The 22,278-nt window shown below is 46.3% G+C and overlaps 1 protein-coding gene across 1 annotated transcript in view; it reads left to right on the top strand.

Moving 5' to 3' along the window:
• FERMT1 (FERM domain containing kindlin 1) overlaps nt 1–22,278 on the top strand; it is a 66,239-nt gene that overhangs the window by 5,692 nt on the left and 38,269 nt on the right. The window contains exon 2 of the mRNA XM_083175626.1: nt 16,415–16,583. Coding sequence (XP_083031752.1) covers nt 16,433–16,583 — 151 coding nt within the window. The 5' untranslated portion in view covers nt 16,415–16,432. The remainder of the gene's footprint in view (nt 1–16,414; nt 16,584–22,278) is intronic.

The raw sequence follows: 22,278 nt of genomic DNA, 5'->3' as shown, positions 1-22,278 counted from the left end.
ATTACACAGGTTCTGTGGCTGGCTTTCACCTGGTTTTAAACTGCCACAGAACCTGTGTAATTAATGTGTCCCAGATTAAAGGGATGAGTTGGTCACCCTATAGGTGCGTACACACGGGGGCGATTTTGTGCAAAATCGCGGGAAATATGGTCGCTGAGCTCCCCCGGCAGTTTCTTTTTCATCAGCGACCATCTCTGGTCGCTGATGAACAGGAGAAACTGAGCAATATATCTCCTCCGTGTGTACGGGGCTTTAGGCAATCCTACATTACCAGGGAAGACCAGGGACAGAGCACTTTCTCCCTGAGGGCGGGATGTACTAAAGGGAAAATGCGGTAAAACGGGGGTTTTACCGCATTTTCCTATGTACCATTACCCGTCCACCCCGTCTCCCTCTGGGTGGCGATACCCTATATAAGCCTATGGGCATCTATCGCCGTCCGCGCGACCCCCCCTCCCGTCCTCCATCGATCTCCTCCTCCCCCAGCAAGTGTCACAGCCGGGTGGACATCCGGCTGCAGGGTGGAGGAGGAGACGCAGGGGGGAGGGGGAGACGCAGGGGGACGGAGACCCCAGCACACCACATTACAGGTATCGTGGGGGTTTCTGTCACTGCAACCCGATGCTAGCCGCATATGTTAGTACATATGCGGTAGCATCGCGGCGACGAAGGCGGCGATGTATATTAATACATCCCGCCCTGAAGGAGAGGGTCAGGTAGGCAACCCTGGAATATGTTCAATTATTGGAAGAAGAAATGAACGCCAACAGAGAATGGGATTGCACAGAATATTTATTTATTTTATTATTTATTACCAGTTTCTTATATAGCGCACACATATTCCGCAGCGCTTTACAGGGAATATTTGAACATTCACATCAGTCCCTGCCCCAGTGGACCTTACAATCTATATTCCCTACCACATGTACATGCACACACAGACATTCTAGGGTTAATATTTGTTTTGGAGCCAATTAACCTACCAGTATATTTTTGTGGGAGGAAACCAGAGTACCCGGAGGAAACCCACGCAAGTACGGGGAGAATATACAAACTCCGCACAGTTAGAGCCATGGTGGGAATTGAACCCATGACCTCAGCACTGTGAGGCAGTAATGCTAACCATTACACCATCCGTACTGCCCCGAATAGAATAGCATCAATGTTGACATCTTCCCCCCCCCCCCCCCCTAACTTCACACTGCTGATAATCACAGAATTGTGTAGCAGCGTTGGCACCATGATAATGCAATAGCACCATAATGCCCTGCGCTGCCCACTTTGCCATTTCACGGCTCCTCACACAGCTGAACTGGATACCCCTACTGGAGGGGACAGCCAGTAAGTTGACAAGAACATCCTATAGATCAGTACTGGTCAAACCGGCCCTCGTGATCTACTAATAGTTCCTCTTTCCCACAGCTGCAGTTATTACTATATAAATATATATATGTACAAACAACATAGAAGAGGAGGAGCGCTTCACAGTGCATTAAAAGAGTATTTAATGAAGATAAAAAAGCTTCAATCAATGACAAAATCATCCTGACGAAACGCGTTAGTCGTGGCCTGCGGACGCTCACCCTGTTCACCGCGCTGACACCCGGCGGTCTCCTCGACTTTTGTCTCACCTGACACTGCATTGCAAGCCAGTGTGTGGATATGGACGAGATTTACAGCCAGACGGCTGTATTGCCGTGGTAATGTTACCTTCTCTTCTATGTTGTTTGTACAGATCTGTTAACTCCTTGGATTCTGGAGTTCTTTGCCTCATGAGAAGGAAACAGCGGCTATTTTATAGTCTAAGTGTTTTAACCCCTGTTGGACTGTACAGGAGGTCTTTTGGACTGCTGGTCACGAGAACAAGTGAATATTCAGCGCCTATACTTGTCTTTTCTATTTGTTCTATTTGTTGTTTATATATATATATATAATATTATCCCCGATTGTGGTCTAGCACCAATAGATTAAAAGCAGTCCTTGTGTTCCCATGTCTCTCACAATAAAACAAATGAAGAATTCTTTACAGTATTGCTTTTATTAAAATCCTCAATGGAAATGCCAAACTTCCAACGCGTTTTGTCTAAAAAGACTTCATCAGGGGCACATTTAACAATCTTATGGAGGATGAAAATGTTATCTCCAACATAAGATTTTGTAGAATTCCTACTCCCTTAAGTGGTAACTCTAGTGTTCCTACTGATTGACAGGTATTGTACAGACCCGGTGGCCAATGTGTGAATATCAAACGAACGGATAAGGGTTAAAAACCGACCCTATGGGTAAAACTGTGGATAGACAATCCTCCTAGCTATCCTGGGGATCCTTCGTCAGGACCAATATAAGGTGATAGTCTACAACTGCTCCCGAATTGATGCCAGCAAACAAAATCTCCTTCTGTAGCTTCTATATCCTCCTAGGGTGCCTGCTACCCTAGGAGGAGATAGAAGCTACAGAAGGAGATTTGGGATTTGGGATTACTCAATTGTAGATTAGTGAACAAATGTAGAGCTACAATGCCATTCCAGTCATTGGCAGGAACTGTGTTCCATAGTTGCCTACCCTCCAGGATCCTGCGGGAGAGTCCAGTTTGAAGTTCTTATCTCCTGCTGCCTGTATCATAAATCAAATCTCCCAGATTATTTACTGCAGCCAAGGTACCAATACCGAATTTGCAAGGGTAGTGATCTTTGGCAGTCACTTATGACTGCTATCTGGGTACCAGTGGCAAACACGGGATTTTTAGAGGTGGTTTCCAAATGTAATCCAAAATCTCCCACTCTGCAGCACGTTGGAGTAAGTCGGCGAGTCTGGGGGAGCGGTAACAGCCCTGAGAATTGGTCTTTTTAAACATTGGATACTGTGTTAATATTTAACAGTACAGACGGTCTATAGTATAGGCTGTTTCAAATATTTAAAAATAAATAAGTGGTCATGTAAAGGTTAAACATATCGTAATAAATAAATACACAAACATAATAGAACCAGTGCTGCACTTTCTAAGCTCACAATCTCCCACTTCATAGTATGGCTCCTGTCTCTTCCTCCTGACAGCTGCTCTTTGGTCCATTGCGATGTTTGGGGGCTCAGATCCACATATACAGTAAATGTGGTAGAAGAAGCTGGTACACTGGGCATGTGCAGGAGCTCTGCTCTGTCCCTTATACTGTATTGATGTGGTGGCAGCTCTACTGGTCATGTTATATACCATTGCTATTGTCATCATTTAAGACACTTGCCAAGAGGAGGGGGGTTTTCTGGGCAACCAGAGACCCCCCCCCCTCCACCCCGGAGTTTGCCTATGGATACAGCAGTCCCTATCATAATTTGTTTAGCAAACCGCTGTAAGTCCACCTGTAGCAGAGAACAAGTCTGTGTAGCAGTAGTCTTCTATTTATCCCTGAGATAAGGAGTTCTATTGGAGATGGGATGTTGCCCATAGCAACTAAACAGATTCTACTTCTTATTTATTCTGCACCTTCTAGAAGGTAATAGATAGAGGCAGATTTATTAAACCTGGTGAAGTAATAAAATAGAAGGTGATAACGCACCATCCAACTAGCCCCTAACTGTCAAGTTACAGTCTGGGTTTGAAAATGACAGTCGGGAGCTGTTTGGCTGCTGCTTTATCACCTTTGACTTTTATCACTTCATCAGGCTTAATACATCTGCCCCAAAATCTCATTGGTTGCTATGGGCACGACCAGCATTGTGTAAGTCTCAATGATAAACATATAACCCTCCCCCACCAGCAGTATGTATGTCTCCAGTTACGGTATAGATGATAGGCAATGTCTAGGTCGACAGTCACTAGATTCGACCACTAATGGTCGAAAGTGACTAAGTCGACACCTAAAAAGGGTCGACAAAACTTATATTGATACTGCCAAAAGGTCAACACAAGCTTATGGTTGCCATAGGCAAAGTCGACAGTCAAAAGATCTGTATATATGTCGATGTACGATTACATAGACACCAAAAAATCATGAAAAACTCTTAGAAATTGTTTATCCACTGACTACTGTACATACCATATCTCCATCTCATAGAAACATAGAATTTGACGGCAGATAAGAACCATTTGGCCCATCTAGTCTGCCCCTTTTTTATCCTTCAGGTAATCTCAGCCCTTTTTGATCCTTATTTCTTTGTAAGGATCAGAGGCGTAACTCTGGTAGGCAATGGAGTCATCTGCCGCCGGGCTCCTGCTCCCAAGGGGGCACCTCTCCTCCCCTGTGAGTTTAAATCAGTTAATTGAAAGCCGTTGATATCGCTACTGTGGCTGACTCCCCTTGTAACATCATTTTTGCAAGTCTCACACCCTGTGTGAGAACCCACCTGGAGACAGACACCTTACTGATTGAGCTATTTGGGGGGCACCAATATTTATTGTGCCTCCGGGCAACTGGGACGAACTTACGCCACTGGTAAGGATATTCATATGCCTATGCCTATGTCTGCCTTTCTCCATGGTTAGCTGTAGATTCTAGTGGGAGAAGGGACCCCTGACATCACAAGCACGTGACACAACAGGGGGAAGGTACCCTTGCGGGTTCACTCTAGTCGTCCTGCTTTGTGCATGGTGACTCGCTTGGCTCCCCTCACCACTTGGTTACTAAAGGAAATAAATGCATAGTGATAGTGCGGGCCCATCCACCTTCCTCCTCTGCCTGGCCCCACGTGCCACCTGGTTTGTTGTCACCAGTGTATGCCCCCACCCCACGTCACCCTATGCTGCTGTCTGTACCCTCTATGAGTAATAGTGTGCTGTATTGCTGGCTGTTTTCCACAGAGTATATAGGAATGACGATCTCCTAAGAAGGACATAGAATATTGCACATGTTCCTACTGTCTGCTTCTGGCAGCCAACATGCCCTCCAGGGATATTGTGTAATAAGATCTTTTAATCTGTTTTACATTACATAATATTCTGACTCAGGAGCTCTTTGCCCTGTTACTCTAGTACATGTAGGCTGAGTCCTGGCCATAGAGGAGGCAGCGAGAGTGACCATCAGCTCTGCACCAGTGGCAATTCCAACTTAAAACAGGGTTGCCGACTTTAAGATTCTCCTCTCCGGGAGAAGCCCGGAGAGGAGAGTTTCAGCAGCCACGCAGGGAGCGGGGCTTACGAGTGACATCACTAAGCCCCGCCTCATGCTGGTAAAGCAGGGAATTCACAGATCTCCGTGGAGGGGGCGGAGCTAAAATGACGCGAGTGTGCCGTTTTAGCTCCGCCCCCTCCTCTGAGACCAGAGGATTGCGGCATTTTAATGCCGCGATCCGGGGGACAGCGGGGGTCCCCCCTGTATCCGGGAGGGTTGCCCACCCTTGTGGGGGGCCGGGAGAGGGGCCCCAATTTTCAGGAGACTCCCGGAAATTCCGGGAGGGTCGGCAACCCTGACTTAAAATTGTGGGGGTTTGCTCTCTCTGCAGCTGTGTGATTTGTGCACATGTGTGACATCACAATCCTATACATGCACACAAAGTAGGCTTCTAGGAGGTATGGATCATTGGATAGACAGCAACTAGGTTGACAAGTGTTAGGTCGACACCACAAGGTGTGCATGCCTCAAGGTCGACATGACTGAAGGTCAACATGGGGTTAGGTCAACAGAGTCACTAGATTGGCATGAAGAAGGTCGACAGTCAAAAAGTCGACATGGGTTTTTTTGGTCCCCAAATATCGACACAGTCCACATGGACACTGAAACATAGAACCGCGTCCCCTCGGATGGCTTGCTGCGCTCACCGCGCTTCAGGCATGGTGCCTTGCTATGCTCGGCTCACTATTTTATTCACCCACCACGCCCTAGTGGATGATAGGGCATGAAATACCACCTGTCGACATATGTCGGCTCAAAAAAATAGGGAACAACCCCATGTCGACCTAATGACCCTGTTGACCTAATGACCCTGTCGACCTAGCTCCATGTCGACATTCAGTCATGTCGACCTTGTGGTGTCGACCTAATGCTTGTCTACCTAATGCTTATAGACCTAGTGACCGTTTCTCCTTCTAGGGACTAGCATCAGCCACCGGAGAGGTAAAGCCTACATCGGCTGCAGTCCCTAGAAGACAGAAAGGTAAAGCCTGTGTAGACTGCAGCCCCTGAAAGAAAGATAGGTCTGCCTCTATTCCAGAAGAAAGGCTTCCCATTGGAAGTGCTCTCTCTCTGCTGATAGCAGATGAGCACAGCCAATGTCAGAGTTTAGTCCAGCAGCTGGTGCTCTCTTTAAGGCTCTGGTCCAGGGACATCACTGTCAGCCCATGCCTTGAGCAGTGCTTGGTTAGTGCCACCTTTAGGTAGCATTCGTCATGATTGTAGCATACAGGCCACAGATCCGGCAGTGTCCACTCAAATGTGGCACATGAGCAGTCTGATGGCTGCACATCTGCAGTATTGTGGCTGTGAGCTGGTCAGCACAACAAAATGTACATTTTACTGGCTCTTCCACACATCAGTGATACCGCTATTTAGAAGAGTTACTGGTATGCGCATTATACCTCTTTTACACCAGAGCCTCGACCCGGGTTATTGGCGATCCACTCCGGGCCGGGGCTTGTTATAAATGGGGTAAAAAAAATAACCCGAGTCCTGTTCCCCAGGTTTCCGACCCACCAGCAAATGTTCAAGGTTGGCCACGGGGCTTCCCCGGAGTCAGGGGCCATGTAAATGGGTAACCCGAGTCATCCGACCCGGGGACCCATTTCAACCAATAGGGGAGCCCATACCTCCGCAGCACAGCATCCTGAGGTCAGCCTGGAGGTTGGGCAGGGTCCGCATACAGCCTTCGCTGCTGTCTACGGTACTATGCAGACAGCAGCAGAGGCTGGGAGGAGGTGAATGGATGCCTGTACGCGGCATCCATTCACCTCATGGACCAAGGCTGGGGGCAGCCCAGCAGCTTTCCTTCGCAAGCGTCGCCCATCAGGAATAATGCCGGGGACGCCGGTGTTAAAGGGAACAGCGGCCGGGTTGGAGCCGAGTCCAAAAACCCGGGATCGACCTGGCAGTTCTGGTGTAAAAGTGTATCGTTTTTGTTGTTGCCTTTTTTAATCATTGTGTGGTAGCCGCCACGTTAGGGGTAGCTATATACCCTTGTTGTAGATATGTATATGTTATGAATGTACAGTTAATGTCATACTACAAGTCTCATAGAGAATACTTTATGTTTTACAATTATTACAATTAAACCCTATAGGGGACATTAAATGTATGTCTATGGGCATGCCTCCACAGAAGGCAAGAGACTGTTCTTTTAATGGTTTTACACTGTGCTCCCCGCCAGAGAGACATTAGACAGGGAGCAACGAACTGCTGGCAGAAAACCCCTATGTCGATAAAGTTATTCAGCCCGTGCACATGACGGGCACCGTGAGCCACGAGAGCCTGGGTAAAAAACTGACAGCCGTTAACGGCTGTTGAGCAGTTGCTGGAGCAGTAAGAAAGTTAGCAGAGCTACGCAGCTGGAGAGGAAGGTGGAGAGCGGTGCTGGAGAGAACCGGACTGCTTACCAGCGTTCAGGCGATCCTCCTGGTCTCTCTAAATCTGCGGTGACCCAGCAGTGAGTGTCGGAGGGAACCCCGGTGGTGTCACGCTTCCCAGCTTCAGACGGGGAGCTCCGGAGTCCAGACGCATCATCAGTGGGAGGCGGCGACCAGGCGGGGCTGCAGCAGACGAGAAGCAAGAGAGAGGGGTGTGGTGAGTCAGTATCCAGCTCCAAAAAGGCCGCCCGGTACCCCCCCGTCCAGCCTCTCTCACAATACATGCATCAGCTCTAGCAAGCCTGAGTGACAGTTCTTAACCGGCACCCCGCTGCTCTACTCAGCTGTGGCCACTAATCTGTGCAATATAACAGTGTTACCTCCCAGTCCAACCTGTATCCAGAGCCTGCATACAGGATCATTACTTAGTACAGAGGAATATTCTTTATTAACAGTCATGGTTGAAGTTATAAACTATATGGAGGAGCTTTGTAATTAAAGACTGGTAACTAAAGGCTCTACATTGCTTTAATAGTAGCCAATAGTACTGGTGAGCTTTACTTTAAGCTGCCAGCCAAAACTAAAGCGCTTCTGGGACACTATATCCGGAGACAGACTCATTAGCAGCAGAGCAGTCTCGTCATAATAAACCTCACCTAAGCAGCATCAGACACAGCTCACAAAGTAAACTCTCTGGAAGATAGGTACTGATTCGGCATTATAAACGCCAGAGAGATCAACGCAGAGCATGGAGGATCGATATTGATATCCCAGACACGTCAGTGCAGCTTACTCTTTTTGGGACCTACAACCTACTCTGTATTCAGCATATAGACTAAGGCAGGATATCACTTAGGGAGACTTACCTTTCCAACCTTGGATTACAAATTCCTAGGGAATAGACATCGCAGCGGGGGACCGGAAATCCTACAATAAAAAGTAAAGACAGTTATTTAAAAGCGCTTACATAACAGGTGACTATAGTCATAAAAGGAGTTAACTCTAGCCTATCATCAGTCAGAAGGGTTATTGCGCAATAATCACCCATTTGGGTAATTGAAGGCCTTATAGGAGATAAAAGGTACTGGGAAATGTTTAACGTTTTGATGTAGTTGATATATAGGAAATGTTTTAACAGTAATTAGTTTACCTATCTATAAAAGTAATAACAACTTAGTGTAACGGCTTAGACAGAGGCCTCTAGGTGCTAGTATAGCATTTATTTGCGTTATTTGCCATGGTAATGTTTTGATTATACATTATAATTGAATTGCTATATACTCGTTTATTCTGCTGTCAAACGGTGGAGCTGATTTTTAAAGCATTATTGTTAGACAGTAACTTCTCACAAATGTTATGTGAGTGAATGTTTGTATTTGCATGTTTATATTTCATGCCCAATAATAACCTTGATTTCAAGCAGGCTTTCATCGAAAGCAGAGTTCCAGTTTAATAAAACTACCTTATTATTTTATTTTTGTGCTTTATTGTAACGAACTGTTTATAAGTGTATAGTTAGATAACCTGTAAAAGAGAAGAGATACTTACCCGAAAAGTAGAAGATATTTACCTGTGAGGACCACAGAATTGGCGTCGCACGAACAGGATTCGTACAAGAAAAACAGCAAAATGTCCAGCGGAGATTCAGCTGAAGGAACCCCGCAACCAGCCATGGCCACCCCTAACCCAATTACCTTGCCATATCATTTTGGAGCGCCATGGATTCCATGCTATTCTGGCGAAGAAACAGGAAAGGATGGCGTTTCATTGAAAGCATTTAAAAAGAAACTGAACTCTATATTTATACTTCATCCATTAAGTCCACAGCAACAAGTGGAAATAGTTATAGGGCAGCTGAAAGGACCAGCACTAAGGGAAGTTTGGTCCTGGCCAGCAAGAGAAAAGCAGACGGCAGATCAGATTTTTCAGAGACTAGCAACAACCTTCCATATTGCCACTCTATCAGAGTTAAAGTCACGGTTTTATGCAAGAAAGCAAAGGTTGGATGAGACTTTGAGAGATTTCGCCCTGAGTCTTCAGGAAATGCTGAAGGATATACAAGAATTCGATGCAGAAGATGCCCAGATTCCAGACGAAAATGAGGCTCTTATCAACAGATTAATCGAAGGAGTACACCAAGACAGTGTCCGGACCCAATTGAAACTCTTGCGTCTGCAAAAAGACGAAGCCTCATTCCTAGATTTCAAAGATGCGGCCATTAAACTAATTGGGGTTAAGCGTAACACTGGAGCTGGATTCCCGGAACTCCCAGGGCATCAGGAACATTCATTTTCAAGTCCAGATGAACTTTTGGGGGCAGCAAAGGAGGTTAAGACACAACAAGTGAATGCTCAGAATGCACAGTCGGCTGCTGGAGATCTAAACTACATCCTAAAAGGACAGATAGAGGATCTAGTTACAGGAATGGCTGACATGAAGAAAGAGATTCAGAGGTTAGCAAACAGTCGACCCAACGAAAGACCAGATTCTGATTGGCATACTAGAGACCGTTCTTCACGAGGCGGATGGTGGGGCCCTAGTCAAGGAAGAGGCCGAAGGCCAACGGATCAATTCGACGCCCAAGGTCGTCCCATCTGCAGGAGATGTGGCCGCGGTGGTCATATTGAGCGAATGTGTCGTCAGGAAAGACCTTTAAACTTGAATGCCCCGGGGACAGAGACCGATCCCCGGGGAGATTACCCTCAATAGGTCCGTCCCCAGAAGAGTGGTGCTCTCGATATACGGGGCGATGCCCTGTAATACCTGTATATATCGATGATGTCCAAGTCCTCGCCACTCTAGATACTGGGTCACAAGTCACCACCATAGACTATAAACTTTTTTGCCAGCTCTGGGATAGAAAGGAGACACTCCCACCGCCCCCCACATGGCTTAGACTCCTAGCCAGTAATGGCCTGGCCATCCCCTGTGAAGGATATTGTGAGGTCAATGTAAAAATAGGACAGACACTGTTAACTCGGCAAGGGTGTCTTATCACGCATACTGAAGATTCGTCTATCCCTTCAATAATCATCGGGATGAACATCCTGCAAAGTTGCCCCAATGAACTGATTAACGCCTTACAGTCAGAATTACCCCACGTGCCTTCCTGTCACCAAAAAGCCTTATGTCAAGTGATAAAAGTGTTGCGTAGCCAAGAACAGTTTGTGAAAGAAACTGGAGAAATCGGAAGAGTTAAGTTCATGGATCAGAGAGCCTTTGTGGTTAAACCAAATACGGAAGTTATCCTATGGTGCAAAGCCCGGTGTGGCCCAATGGGAAGATCCTATCAGGCATTGGTGGAACCGAGCAGAACACAATCCCGACTCGACCTAGTCGTTGCTCGAACCCTTGTCACTGTAAGCAATGGAAGGATACCTGTCAGAGTGCTCAATCCGCATGACTATCCCATCCGAGTAGCACATCACCAGACATTGGCGAAATTGAGCTGGATAGCTTTCCAAGATGTCCATGACGTAGTGAGCTTCAATCAATCCTCCACCGCTACAGCTGAAAGTACAGAAGATAAGCCCTGGTGGAAAGAGATACACATCGGGGAGGAAAACACCCCGGAGGAACTCATAGAAGGCGTTCTGAGAGTGGTGCAGGAAAACGCCCAAACGTTCAGTAAATACCCCTCCGACTTCGGAAAAGTTGAGACCATAAGACATTTCATTCCAACTGGGAACGCACCAGCCATAAAAGAAAGATACAGAACGCTGGCTCCTGCCTTATATCAGCCGGTGAAAAAGATGTTAGAGGACATGAAGGCGAGTGGGGTGATTCATGAAAGCTATAGCCCATGGGCGGCACCCATTGTCATCGTGAAAAAGAAAGACGGAAGTTTGAGATTCTGCGTCGACTATAGAAAACTGAATCAGGTTACTCATAAGGACGCTTATCCTTTGCCCAGAATTGAGGAATCCCTGACCGCCCTAAAGTCCGCATCATACTTCTCCACCCTAGATCTCACCAGTGGCTACTGGCAGATCCAGGTAGCCACTGGGGATCGTGAGAAAACCGCCTTCACCACCCCCATGGGACTTTACGAGTTTGATAGGATGCCCTTTGGGCTTTGTAATGCTCCGGGAACATTTCAACGACTAATGGAGCACTGCCTGGGGCATCGAAATTTTGAAATCGTCTTACTATACCTCGATGATGTGATAGTGTACTCCAGCACGTACCATGATCACCTCCAACATCTACATGAGGTGTTTCAAAGACTGGCAGAATTCGGCTTGAAGGTCAAGCCCTCCAAGTGTTTCCTTCTTCAGAGCAGTGTCAAATATCTGGGGCATGTTGTAAGCGCCCAAGGAATTGTCCCTGATCCAGATAAGATTTCAGCTATCCGAGACTGGCCCGTGCCAAAGACCATTAAAGACGTTCGCAGCTTTCTGGGGTTTATAGGCTACTATCGTAGATTCATAAAGAACTTTTCCCGTGTGGCTGCCCCATTACACGAATTACTACGAGGGATCAATAGACAACAGCAGAACAAACAGACTCCCATTAATTGGACTGAGACCCAGCAGGAAGCTTTCGATACCCTTAAGGAGTTAATGACCACTACGCCCATCCTCGCCTACCCTGATTATAGTCAGCCCTTTCATCTATATACTGACGCCAGCTTTCAAGGGCTTGGGGCCGTGCTGTCTCAAAAGCAACATGATCAAGAGCGTATCATTGCCTTTGCTAGTCGAAACCTAAAAAAAAGTGAAAGGAATGATAGTAATTACAGTGCCTTTAAACTTGAACTGTTAGCCCTCGTTTGGGCAGTCACGGAAAAGTTCAGAAATTATTTGCTTGCAACCCCGTTTGTCGCATTCACGGATAACAACCCGTTAGCTCACTTAGCAACGGCTCAGTTGGGAGCCCTTGAACAGCGGTGGTATTCCCGGTTAGCCAACTTCCAATTTGTCATCAGATATCGATCTGGGAAAAGTAATGGCAACGCCGATGCTCTCTCTCGTGTCTCTCAAGAGCAGTTTATTCAAGAAGATGCGGACAAGTGGGAAGAGATAGAAATGCCAGCTTTCCAAGACATCTTCCTTGGTAAAACCACCGTTTCTAAGGAGAAGAAACAGCTAGCCGCTCAAGCTGAAACCGATACTTCGAGCCCTGAAAACAGAGATTATTGGGAGCAGATTCAGGGGGAAAGTCCACTGTTGACCAAATTGAAGACATTGATAACCGCTAAGAAAAGGTGGAAGTATGAATGCGAACCAGAAGCGGATCCTGAGCTCATCCGATTATACAAACAGAGGAGCAAATTCCGTTTCCAAGGGAACCTACTGGTGCGTGCGATCATCAACCCCAAAACACACGCTTTAATCCGTCAGATAGTGATACCCAGATGTCAGAAGGACAGAGTGCTCCAAGCTTATCACAATGACTCCGGGCATTATGGAGCTGAGAAGTTAGAATCAACTGTGCGGCAACGTTTCTTTTGGGTAGAGATGCGGAAAGATATGGAAGAATGGTGCAAGAATTGCACGAGATGTATACTTAAAAAGAAACCGGCAACGTCACAAAGAGCTCCACTACATCCTATTGTTAGTCATCATCCCCTGGAGCTGGTTCTCATAGACCATGTGAAATTAGAACCGAGTCGCCAAGGTTACCAATACGCCATCACGATCATAGATCACTTCTCCAAATTTGCTGTCATCATGCCTGTGAAGGATCTTACGGCCCGAACCACTGCTGAAATAATTTGGAGAGCCTTTGTAAAACAGTACGGTTATCCCGAAAGAATCCTCACCGACCAAGGGGCTGCATTCGAATCAACCTTGTTCCAAGAACTGTGCAAATGGTATGGCTGTAAAAAGACACACACTACGGCCTATCATCCCCAGTGTAACGGGGCCTGCGAAAGACTCAATCAGTCTCTAATTAACATTCTAAGAGCCCTACCCAAGTCAGAAAGGCAAGATTGGCCTGAATTGCTACCTGAGATTTCTTTTGTCTACAATAACACGGAGCATGGAGCTACCGGATTCACTCCATACTATCTGTTGTTCGGGAGGAATGGCAGGTTGCCTGCAGATCTAAAGTTGGAAGTGCCCCAGGAAATGTCCTCAGTGGAGAATCCAAAAACAGAATGGGTACAAACTCATCAAAAAAGAATCCGTGATGCCTACAAACTTGTTGACCAAAGAAGGGATAAATTACATCAACAACAGACTGAGTATTATAATGAAACCGCACTGGCAGAGCCCTTGGCAGTGGGAGATGTTGTCTGGAAGAAAAAGAACCAACGACAGAGCAAACTGGATTCGTTTTGGGAGGAACAGCTGTTCATCATCAAAGAAATACCAAACCCTGGAATGGACATTTACCAAATCTCAAAATTGGGCGAAGAAAACTCAGTAGTAATACACCGAAACCAACTCAAGAAATGTCATGATTCAGTGTCAATTCCTAAGCTTCCTGTCTCGGAGCCTACAGATACGGACAGCAGCGGCTCATTCCCTGAAATGTTAAAGCTATTCTGGCCAGGGTTAGCCAATGGCATGCCTTACTGCTTTATGAATGTTTCTGAAAATCCAAATGTTGTTAACCTTGGTAATGAAATTCCTGTATTCCCTGAAAGTAATGTTTCTGTCATTCCACATGATGAAGTGGCCCAGGATACCTCAGAGTTAAGACGTTCGAACAGAAGTACACAAGGCGTCTTACCTCTCAGGTATAGAGAGTAGAAAGAGAAAGTTTTTAATGTGTTACTGACATGGTCAAATGTAATGCAGTATTGTTTATTTTTTCCTTTTGAATCTTATTCTAAGTAGGAAAGATTCCGTTTATTTTTAAAATTTGTTGCATGGGGACATGCAAGGTTCTACGGGGAAGTGTGTGGTAGCCGCCACGTTAGGGGTAGCTATATACCCTTGTTGTAGATATGTATATGTTATGAATGTACAGTTAATGTCATACTACAAGTCTCATAGAGAATACTTTATGTTTTACAATTATTACAATTAAACCCTATAGGGGACATTAAATGTATGTCTATGGGCATGCCTCCACAGAAGGCAAGAGACTGTTCTTTTAATGGTTTTACACTGTGCTCCCCGCCAGAGAGACATTAGACAGGGAGCAACGAACTGCTGGCAGAAAACCCCTATGTCGATAAAGTTATTCAGCCCGTGCACATGACGGGCACCGTGAGCCACGAGAGCCTGGGTAAAAAACTGACAGCCGTTAACGGCTGTTGAGCAGTTGCTGGAGCAGTAAGAAAGTTAGCAGAGCTACGCAGCTGGAGAGGAAGGTGGAGAGCGGTGCTGGAGAGAACCGGACTGCTTACCAGCGTTCAGGCGATCCTCCTGGTCTCTCTAAATCTGCGGTGACCCAGCAGTGAGTGTCGGAGGGAACCCCGGTGGTGTCACGCTTCCCAGCTTCAGACGGGGAGCTCCGGAGTCCAGACGCATCATCAGTGGGAGGCGGCAACCAGGCGGGGCTGCAGCAGACGAGAAGCAAGAGAGAGGGGTGTGGTGAGTCAGTATCCAGCTCCAAAAAGGCCGCCCGGTACCCCCCCGTCCAGCCTCTCTCACAATACATGCATCAGCTCTAGCAAGCCTGAGTGACAGTTCTTAACCGGCACCCCGCTGCTCTACTCAGCTGTGGCCACTAATCTGTGCAATATAACAGTGTTACCTCCCAGTCCAACCTGTATCCAGAGCCTGCATACAGGATCATTACTTAGTACAGAGGAATATTCTTTATTAACAGTCATGGTTGAAGTTATAAACTATATGGAGGAGCTTTGTAATTAAAGACTGGTAACTAAAGGCTCTACATTGCTTTAATAGTAGCCAATAGTACTGGTGAGCTTTACTTTAAGCTGCCAGCCAAAACTAAAGCGCTTCTGGGACACTATATCCGGAGACAGACTCATTAGCAGCAGAGCAGTCTCGTCATAATAAACCTCACCTAAGCAGCATCAGACACAGCTCACAAAGTAAACTCTCTGGAAGATAGGTACTGATTCGGCATTATAAACGCCAGAGAGATCAACGCAGAGCATGGAGGATCGATATTGATATCCCAGACACGTCAGTGCAGCTTACTCTTTTTGGGACCTACAACCTACTCTGTATTCAGCATATAGACTAAGGCAGGATATCACTTAGGGAGACTTACCTTTCCAACCTTGGATTACAAATTCCTAGGGAATAGACATCGCAGCGGGGGACCGGAAATCCTACAATAAAAAGTAAAGACAGTTATTTAAAAGCGCTTACATAACAGGTGACTATAGTCATAAAAGGAGTTAACTCTAGCCTATCATCAGTCAGAAGGGTTATTGCGCAATAATCACCCATTTGGGTAATTGAAGGCCTTATAGGAGATAAAAGGTACTGGGAAATGTTTAACGTTTTGATGTAGTTGATATATAGGAAATGTTTTAACAGTAATTAGTTTACCTATCTATAAAAGTAATAACAACTTAGTGTAACGGCTTAGACAGAGGCCTCTAGGTGCTAGTATAGCATTTATTTGCGTTATTTGCCATGGTAATGTTTTGATTATACATTATAATTGAATTGCTATATACTCGTTTATTCTGCTGTCAAACGGTGGAGCTGATTTTTAAAGCATTATTGTTAGACAGTAACTTCTCACAAATGTTATGTGAGTGAATGTTTGTATTTGCATGTTTATATTTCATGCCCAATAATAACCTTGATTTCAAGCAGGCTTTCATCGAAAGCAGAGTTCCAGTTTAATAAAACTACCTTATTATTTAATTTTTGTGCTTTATTGTAACGAACTGTTTATAAGTGTATAGTTAGATAACCTGTAAAAGAGAAGAGATACTTACCCGAAAAGTAGAAGATATTTACCTGTGAGGACCACAATATTAGCTATTGGCTGTTTATAAATACTGGCAACAAAGAAGCATTTTATTCTTCCTTTGTCTCCTTGCAGGTCTGTGAGGGTCCCAGAATGACTCACACGGCTGCAGTGGGCCCAGCGTCCTGGGAGCTGTGCGTTACTGTGGATCAACAGAATGAGGCCGAGAACCAGGACGTTACAATAAGAGTGTCTGGGGACCTGCACATTGGTGGCGTAATATTCAGACTTGTAGAACAAATTGGTAAGTCCGTATAATATCACATGGAGCGCGACATCATCAAGCTCCGCCCCATTGTAAAAGTCCTGTGATTTGTAGGTGTACATGGAGGGGCTAAAATGACACAAATTGCGTGATTTTAGCCCCTCCCCCTCCGTGTACACCCACGAATCGCGTGATTTTACCAACAACGAAGGAAGATGTGGAGGCGGCCGGGGGCATGTGTGGGCATGCGGGAGTATTGCCACCCTAACGGGAAGCCGGAAAAGGGACCTGATTTTCAGGAGCCTCCCAGTCATTCTGGGAGGGTAATCACGTATGATTTTATCTCTCTCCATATTGTTAATCTCCAAGACTTAATACATGTCCCTTTATCTCTCCCCATGGCTTAGTACATTGGGATATGGTCATTAGGTCAACACCATTAGGTCGACGTGAGTGTAGGTCGACATGCAGAAAGGTCGACATGCGTTAGGCCGACAGGGTCATTAGGTCGACATGGGTTAGGTCTACAGTCAAAAGATCGATAAGGGGTTTTCACATTTGTATTGAGCCAACATGTGCCGACAGGCGGTATTTCATGCCCTACCATCCACTTGGGCGTGGTGGGAGAATAAAGTGTGAGGGGTTGCGGTGCTTCTTTTAGTGTCCATGTCGACCTAACCCATGTCAACCTAGACTCATGTTGACCTAAATGCATGTTGACCTAATGACTGTCAACCGGTGACCTAATAATCCATTGTATCATTGTACCAATATCATATTGTATCATTTATTATTACAATCCAGTGTAACTAGAATCTGACTACAGTGAGACGAGCTGCGGGTGATTTACTTGTTGGTCAGTCAGCATTAGTACATAGCTATCCAGTGTGCAGACACAGGCATAAACTGAAGAGAAATAACCATTCACAGATTGTGGGGCCCCTAATATATCACCTCATGTATAGAACTTGTCACTTCCGTCAGTACAGAGACCCTATACCAGGTCTTTGTGCAATGCAGCCTCTGTCTATCTACCTTTATTGCCGGGACATATTGATTTACAAAAAGGAAATCGTGGCCTCCAGGTAACACAAAGGAACCTGTCTAATGGTCGCTATCTGTGTTTTAGAAGCTGCTTTATCTGTGCCCTAGGCAGCAGCGGAAATAACATGTAAACCCTTTCCGAATATCATGTTCTGTAAGCCATATACATTATCAAGGTGTGACCAAGGGCATGCTGAGTACAGGTATGTCCTGTTGTTGATTGACATCGCCCTGGTCTGTCCTCATTTTATCCCAATTCTCACCTGTCCTTAAAATGTATATAACCTATACAATTGTTTGCCCGTTCTTCCAGCATCGGGTGAATGTCTGCCGATGGTATAGGACAGGGATGGGGAACCTTGGCTCTCCAGCTGTTGTTGAACTACACTTCCCAGTATGCCCTGCAACATTTTTAGCATGGCCAAAAATAGCAAAACTGTAGCAGGGGATGCTGGGATGTTAAGTTCAACAACAGCTGGATAGCCAAGGTTCTCCATCCCTGGTATAGGAGTTTGCATCTTATGTGTTTCACAGCCAACCTCCCAATCCACATTGTGGAATACTTGCTGCTCTTTCTGGGAGAGCGTGGTCTGGATGGCTCTGCCAAGAGGGGGAGTGGGGGGGTAGCCTGCTATAGAATGCAGAGGTTACCAGCATTATGCAGCTGGGGGCGTGGCTAGGATGAAGCGATTAAGCATCGCATCATCGGCTGCCTGAGTCACCAACTTCTTTGCCAGGTCCGGGCTGTGCAGAGATGTCGGGATACTTGCCAACTCTTCAGGGGTCCAGGTCAGATACACTATTTTGGGGGGCCTCCTGGCCAGGACAGTAGTCAAGTATGTCATATACCCCTTTTACTCCGCACAAATACACCCAAAAATCCAACCCGGGTTAAAAGAAGGGTTTTATCTGGGTCGGACCCGGGTAGCTGAGCAGGGTGAACGGATAACCCGGGTCGCTATATGGAGGAGGCAGCATCAGCTTCAAGCACTACCTCCTCCCCCGCCACCTGGTGACACACCGCCGCTCCCACCTGCTCCTCAATGATGTCAGCAACCCAGATTATTGCCAGGTCACTGCGGGGAGCTTCACCTCGGAAAGCTGGGTCCCTCCCAGGACGGACCCGTGTCCAAATCCCAGATGCAACCCGGCATTTGCAATGTGAAAGCGGTGTTAGAGGAGCCACTTACGTCACTGCTACTGCCTCACAGGGGAAAACGGCTAGATACATACCGGTCGGCTGATTGGGAACAATTAAACTCGATCAGCCAGGGATCAAATAGTTGATCCCTGAAAAACCCGGAGTCCACTCCAGTCCTACTTCTAATAGCACCCTAATGGTGTCTTTAAAGGGTGCTAATAAAATGCTAATGGTGGTTTATTTGGGTTCTTCAACAAACTGGTCCCCAGCCCCTTCCTGCACCCCCTCCCTCTGCTCTCCAGGATGAAATTGCACCTATCACAAGAGAGGGACATTTATATGGCATCCAAAACACGAGAGATCCAACTCTAGGAACACGGCATAGTTCCTCTTTCTGGGATCCAAGTGTGGACCCAGGGCTGCTCAGATTTAGCAAAACCCCAATAGTAAATTTTTACATTCTAGTAGAGCAGTGATTCTCAACCTCAGTCCTCAGGATCCCCCAACAGTTCACGTTTTCCAGGTCACCCGGCAGGTGCACAGGTGCGTTCATTACTCGCCGACACAATTTAAAAGATCCACAGGTGGAGCTAATTACTTCACTTGTGATTCTGTGTGGAGATCTGGGAAACGTGCACTGTGTGGGGGTCCTGAGGACCGAGGTTGAGGACCACTGGTGTAGAGGCCTTGCGTTTGTGATCGCAGGAGAAAGACTGACTATTTCACCAAGTGATGTTGCCTAATCTATGGAGCTATGGTTAACTGTTCACAAGCCTCACCCCATCTCCCCAGACTGTGACTATTATCTGTGTTGTGGTTTCTTATGTGTGAGTCACTCTGAACTGAAGCCAGGCCACAATAGAATTCACAGTCCTGATTTATTTATTAAATGGAAGCCATTAATCCCACGCCGACGTCAGGAGTGGGCCAAGTCTTATGTCTGTGCTGTCATTAACCTCATAACCAGGGGTTAAAGTGAGGGGGAACTGGGTGGAACTGAGTTCCACCACCTCTAATGGTGAGGTGGAACATTTTAAACTCCACATTGGCCCTGAACAGTAATTCTCACAGAAAAGCATTCTAGTTTGCAAGAGGATGCCAAATACCCTACCACTGGCCCTAATGGGGGTAGGGGAGGGGGGTTAAATAGGTGGCATAGATAAATGAGTTCCCCCACCTCTGCTTGACCACTTTAAGCCCTGCTCATAACACTTTCAGAAAACATTTCAAGGTAGATAGGGAAGAAATGAACATCTATCTACCGATGTCATTCGGCTTTACTGTATGTGACATTTCTGCATTTATTTCATGCTCTCTACCTGCCACTCTTCCTCCTTTGCCCTCACCTGTCTCGCTTCTTTCTCCAAGACAGATCTGTTCTCTGTCGCCACCACTGCTGCAGCCTGCAGGGCAGGAAATACAGTCTCCTCTATCTCTGACTGGCCCAGCCGTCATTTGTAATTCCCTTTAGTTCTCAAGGAATAAAAACTCTATTTAACCCTTTGAGTGCCAAGCGAATTTGTCAAAATAAATGTGAAAATTGCCAAGCAAACATTTATATCCATCATAATGACCTGTAATGTTACCTTATATAGGAAATATAATGGGTTTTTTTTACACAACATTTTTTTTATTTTTTTATTTATATAACAAATGTGAGCGGCGCTGGGATTTTTATTTTGCACATCTCTCACACGGATGGAGATGTTAGCACTCAAAGGGATAATAAACCTTGAAGAGTGATAAAGTGAAGAGAAATAAAGTACCAACCAATCCGCTCTCAAGTACCTGCCATGTTACAGGCTGTACTTGAAAAGTTACAGTAATGCCCAGTACACGCGATATCTGACACCATCGATATCGGCACCAAACGATCTACGTGTAAAACACTGAATTATATTATTGACAATCGCGTTATTATGCATATCGTTAATTCAAATCTATAATGTGCACTTACCTTTAGGAGCTGCTGGATTGGGACTTTATCTCTCTCCATTTTTTCTCTTTCTGAAGCTTGACACAATGGGTCTGATTCAGACCCATTCGCTGGGCTGCGAATTTGCAGCCCGAGCGATTATCAGACAGTCACGCATGCGCACAGTACGCAGTGTTCATGCGCAAATGGCTGCCAGAAGGCAGCGAGTGAAGGTTGGCCTTTGCTGGCGGCTCGCAGGGTGATTGATGCCCTTGCAGGCCTTTGGGGACCTGCTAAAGTTTTTTTTTTCCGGCATCCCCAGAAACACAGACGTTCCCCAGGCGTTGGGAAGGTGATGATGTCAGCAGCCTAGGAAGGTGATGATGTCAGCAGCCTAGGAAGGTGATGATGTCAGCAGCCACATGGCCTTCACAGTGCAGAGTTCTGGCTCACTCAAGTCATTTGATAGGGAATGATTTTCCCCCTGTTTGCATGGCTTTGTATGCGTTTGCAGCCATGCACAGGGGTGGGGGGAATATGGGCGGCATACGCTCGTCAGGGCGGCGTTTTCCTGCTCACTGGGCTCCAAACACTTGCAGCCCATCGCGCCTGAATTGGGTCAAATTAATCATGATTCTCTTTTCTCCCTGACCCATCACTGACACATACAGTATTATGCAGCCAAAATATGTTTATGGAAAAATCTGATCCAAAATCAGGCTTGCCTACCCTCCCGGAATGGCCGGGAGGCTCCCGAAATTCGGGTCTGCCTCCCGCCCCGCCCCCCGGAAGCTGAGCAAGTCTCCCCTTTGCTGACCAGAGCCCACACTCCCCCCTTCCCACTGGTTCAATTACCTCAAATCGCAGGTCTGTGGAGAGGGGCGGGGCTAAAATGACGCCATAGCGGCATTTTACGTTATTTAAGCCCATCCCCTCTCCGCCAATCATGGAGTTTTCTGGTGAGGGGGCGGAACCAAGCGATGTCAGCCTTGCCCCGCCCCTCTGACGTGTCCCTTTTGGGCTTCTCCTGGAGAGGTGAAAATCAAAGTAGGCAAGTATGCCCAAAACACCGTCTACACATATCAGCTTAACTGTATAATAGAGCAATTCCTCCATATGAATCTGTCAGTCGCTTCTCCAGGATGGCCTCCGGGAGTTTTACAGACTGGGAAGTCACCCATTCTATGGAGTCTACTAGGTATTCCAGGATATTTTCCAAGTATGATTTAGTTGTGTACAAAGGACCCCACTGTACAGTACATCACTGCTCGTGCAGAACAAGATGCAGGTATCATTTGTAGTCTGAGCTTCTTCCTCTCCTTGCAGTAGAAACTGTAGCCAGAATGAGAATACAGTATTAATTTAAAAAAAAAATTGTCACAATAATCTGCCTAATATTTAGGGCTGTACGTGAAAATAATAAAAAAATAAAGTTTTTTTTTTTTTTTGAAAAATGCTTTTTATTTGCGTAGCTGGAAACGATACCGATCTTGGATATACAGTCACGATTCGTGGACCTCAAAGGTAGTGCGAGGAAAGGCTTGTGATGCTGCAAGGTGCAGTGTGCAGCTGCTTGGGGCTGGCGGCTGACGTCACATGACCTCAGCTCCCGCCCCCTTTTCGGCCATCTCCAT

Source organism: Crinia signifera, chromosome 3 (assembly GCF_055691185.1).
Source record: "Crinia signifera chromosome 3, ASM5569118v1, whole genome shotgun sequence".
Lineage (NCBI taxonomy): Eukaryota > Metazoa > Chordata > Amphibia > Anura > Myobatrachidae > Crinia > Crinia signifera.
This window is presented reverse-complemented; position numbering and strand designations above follow the sequence as displayed.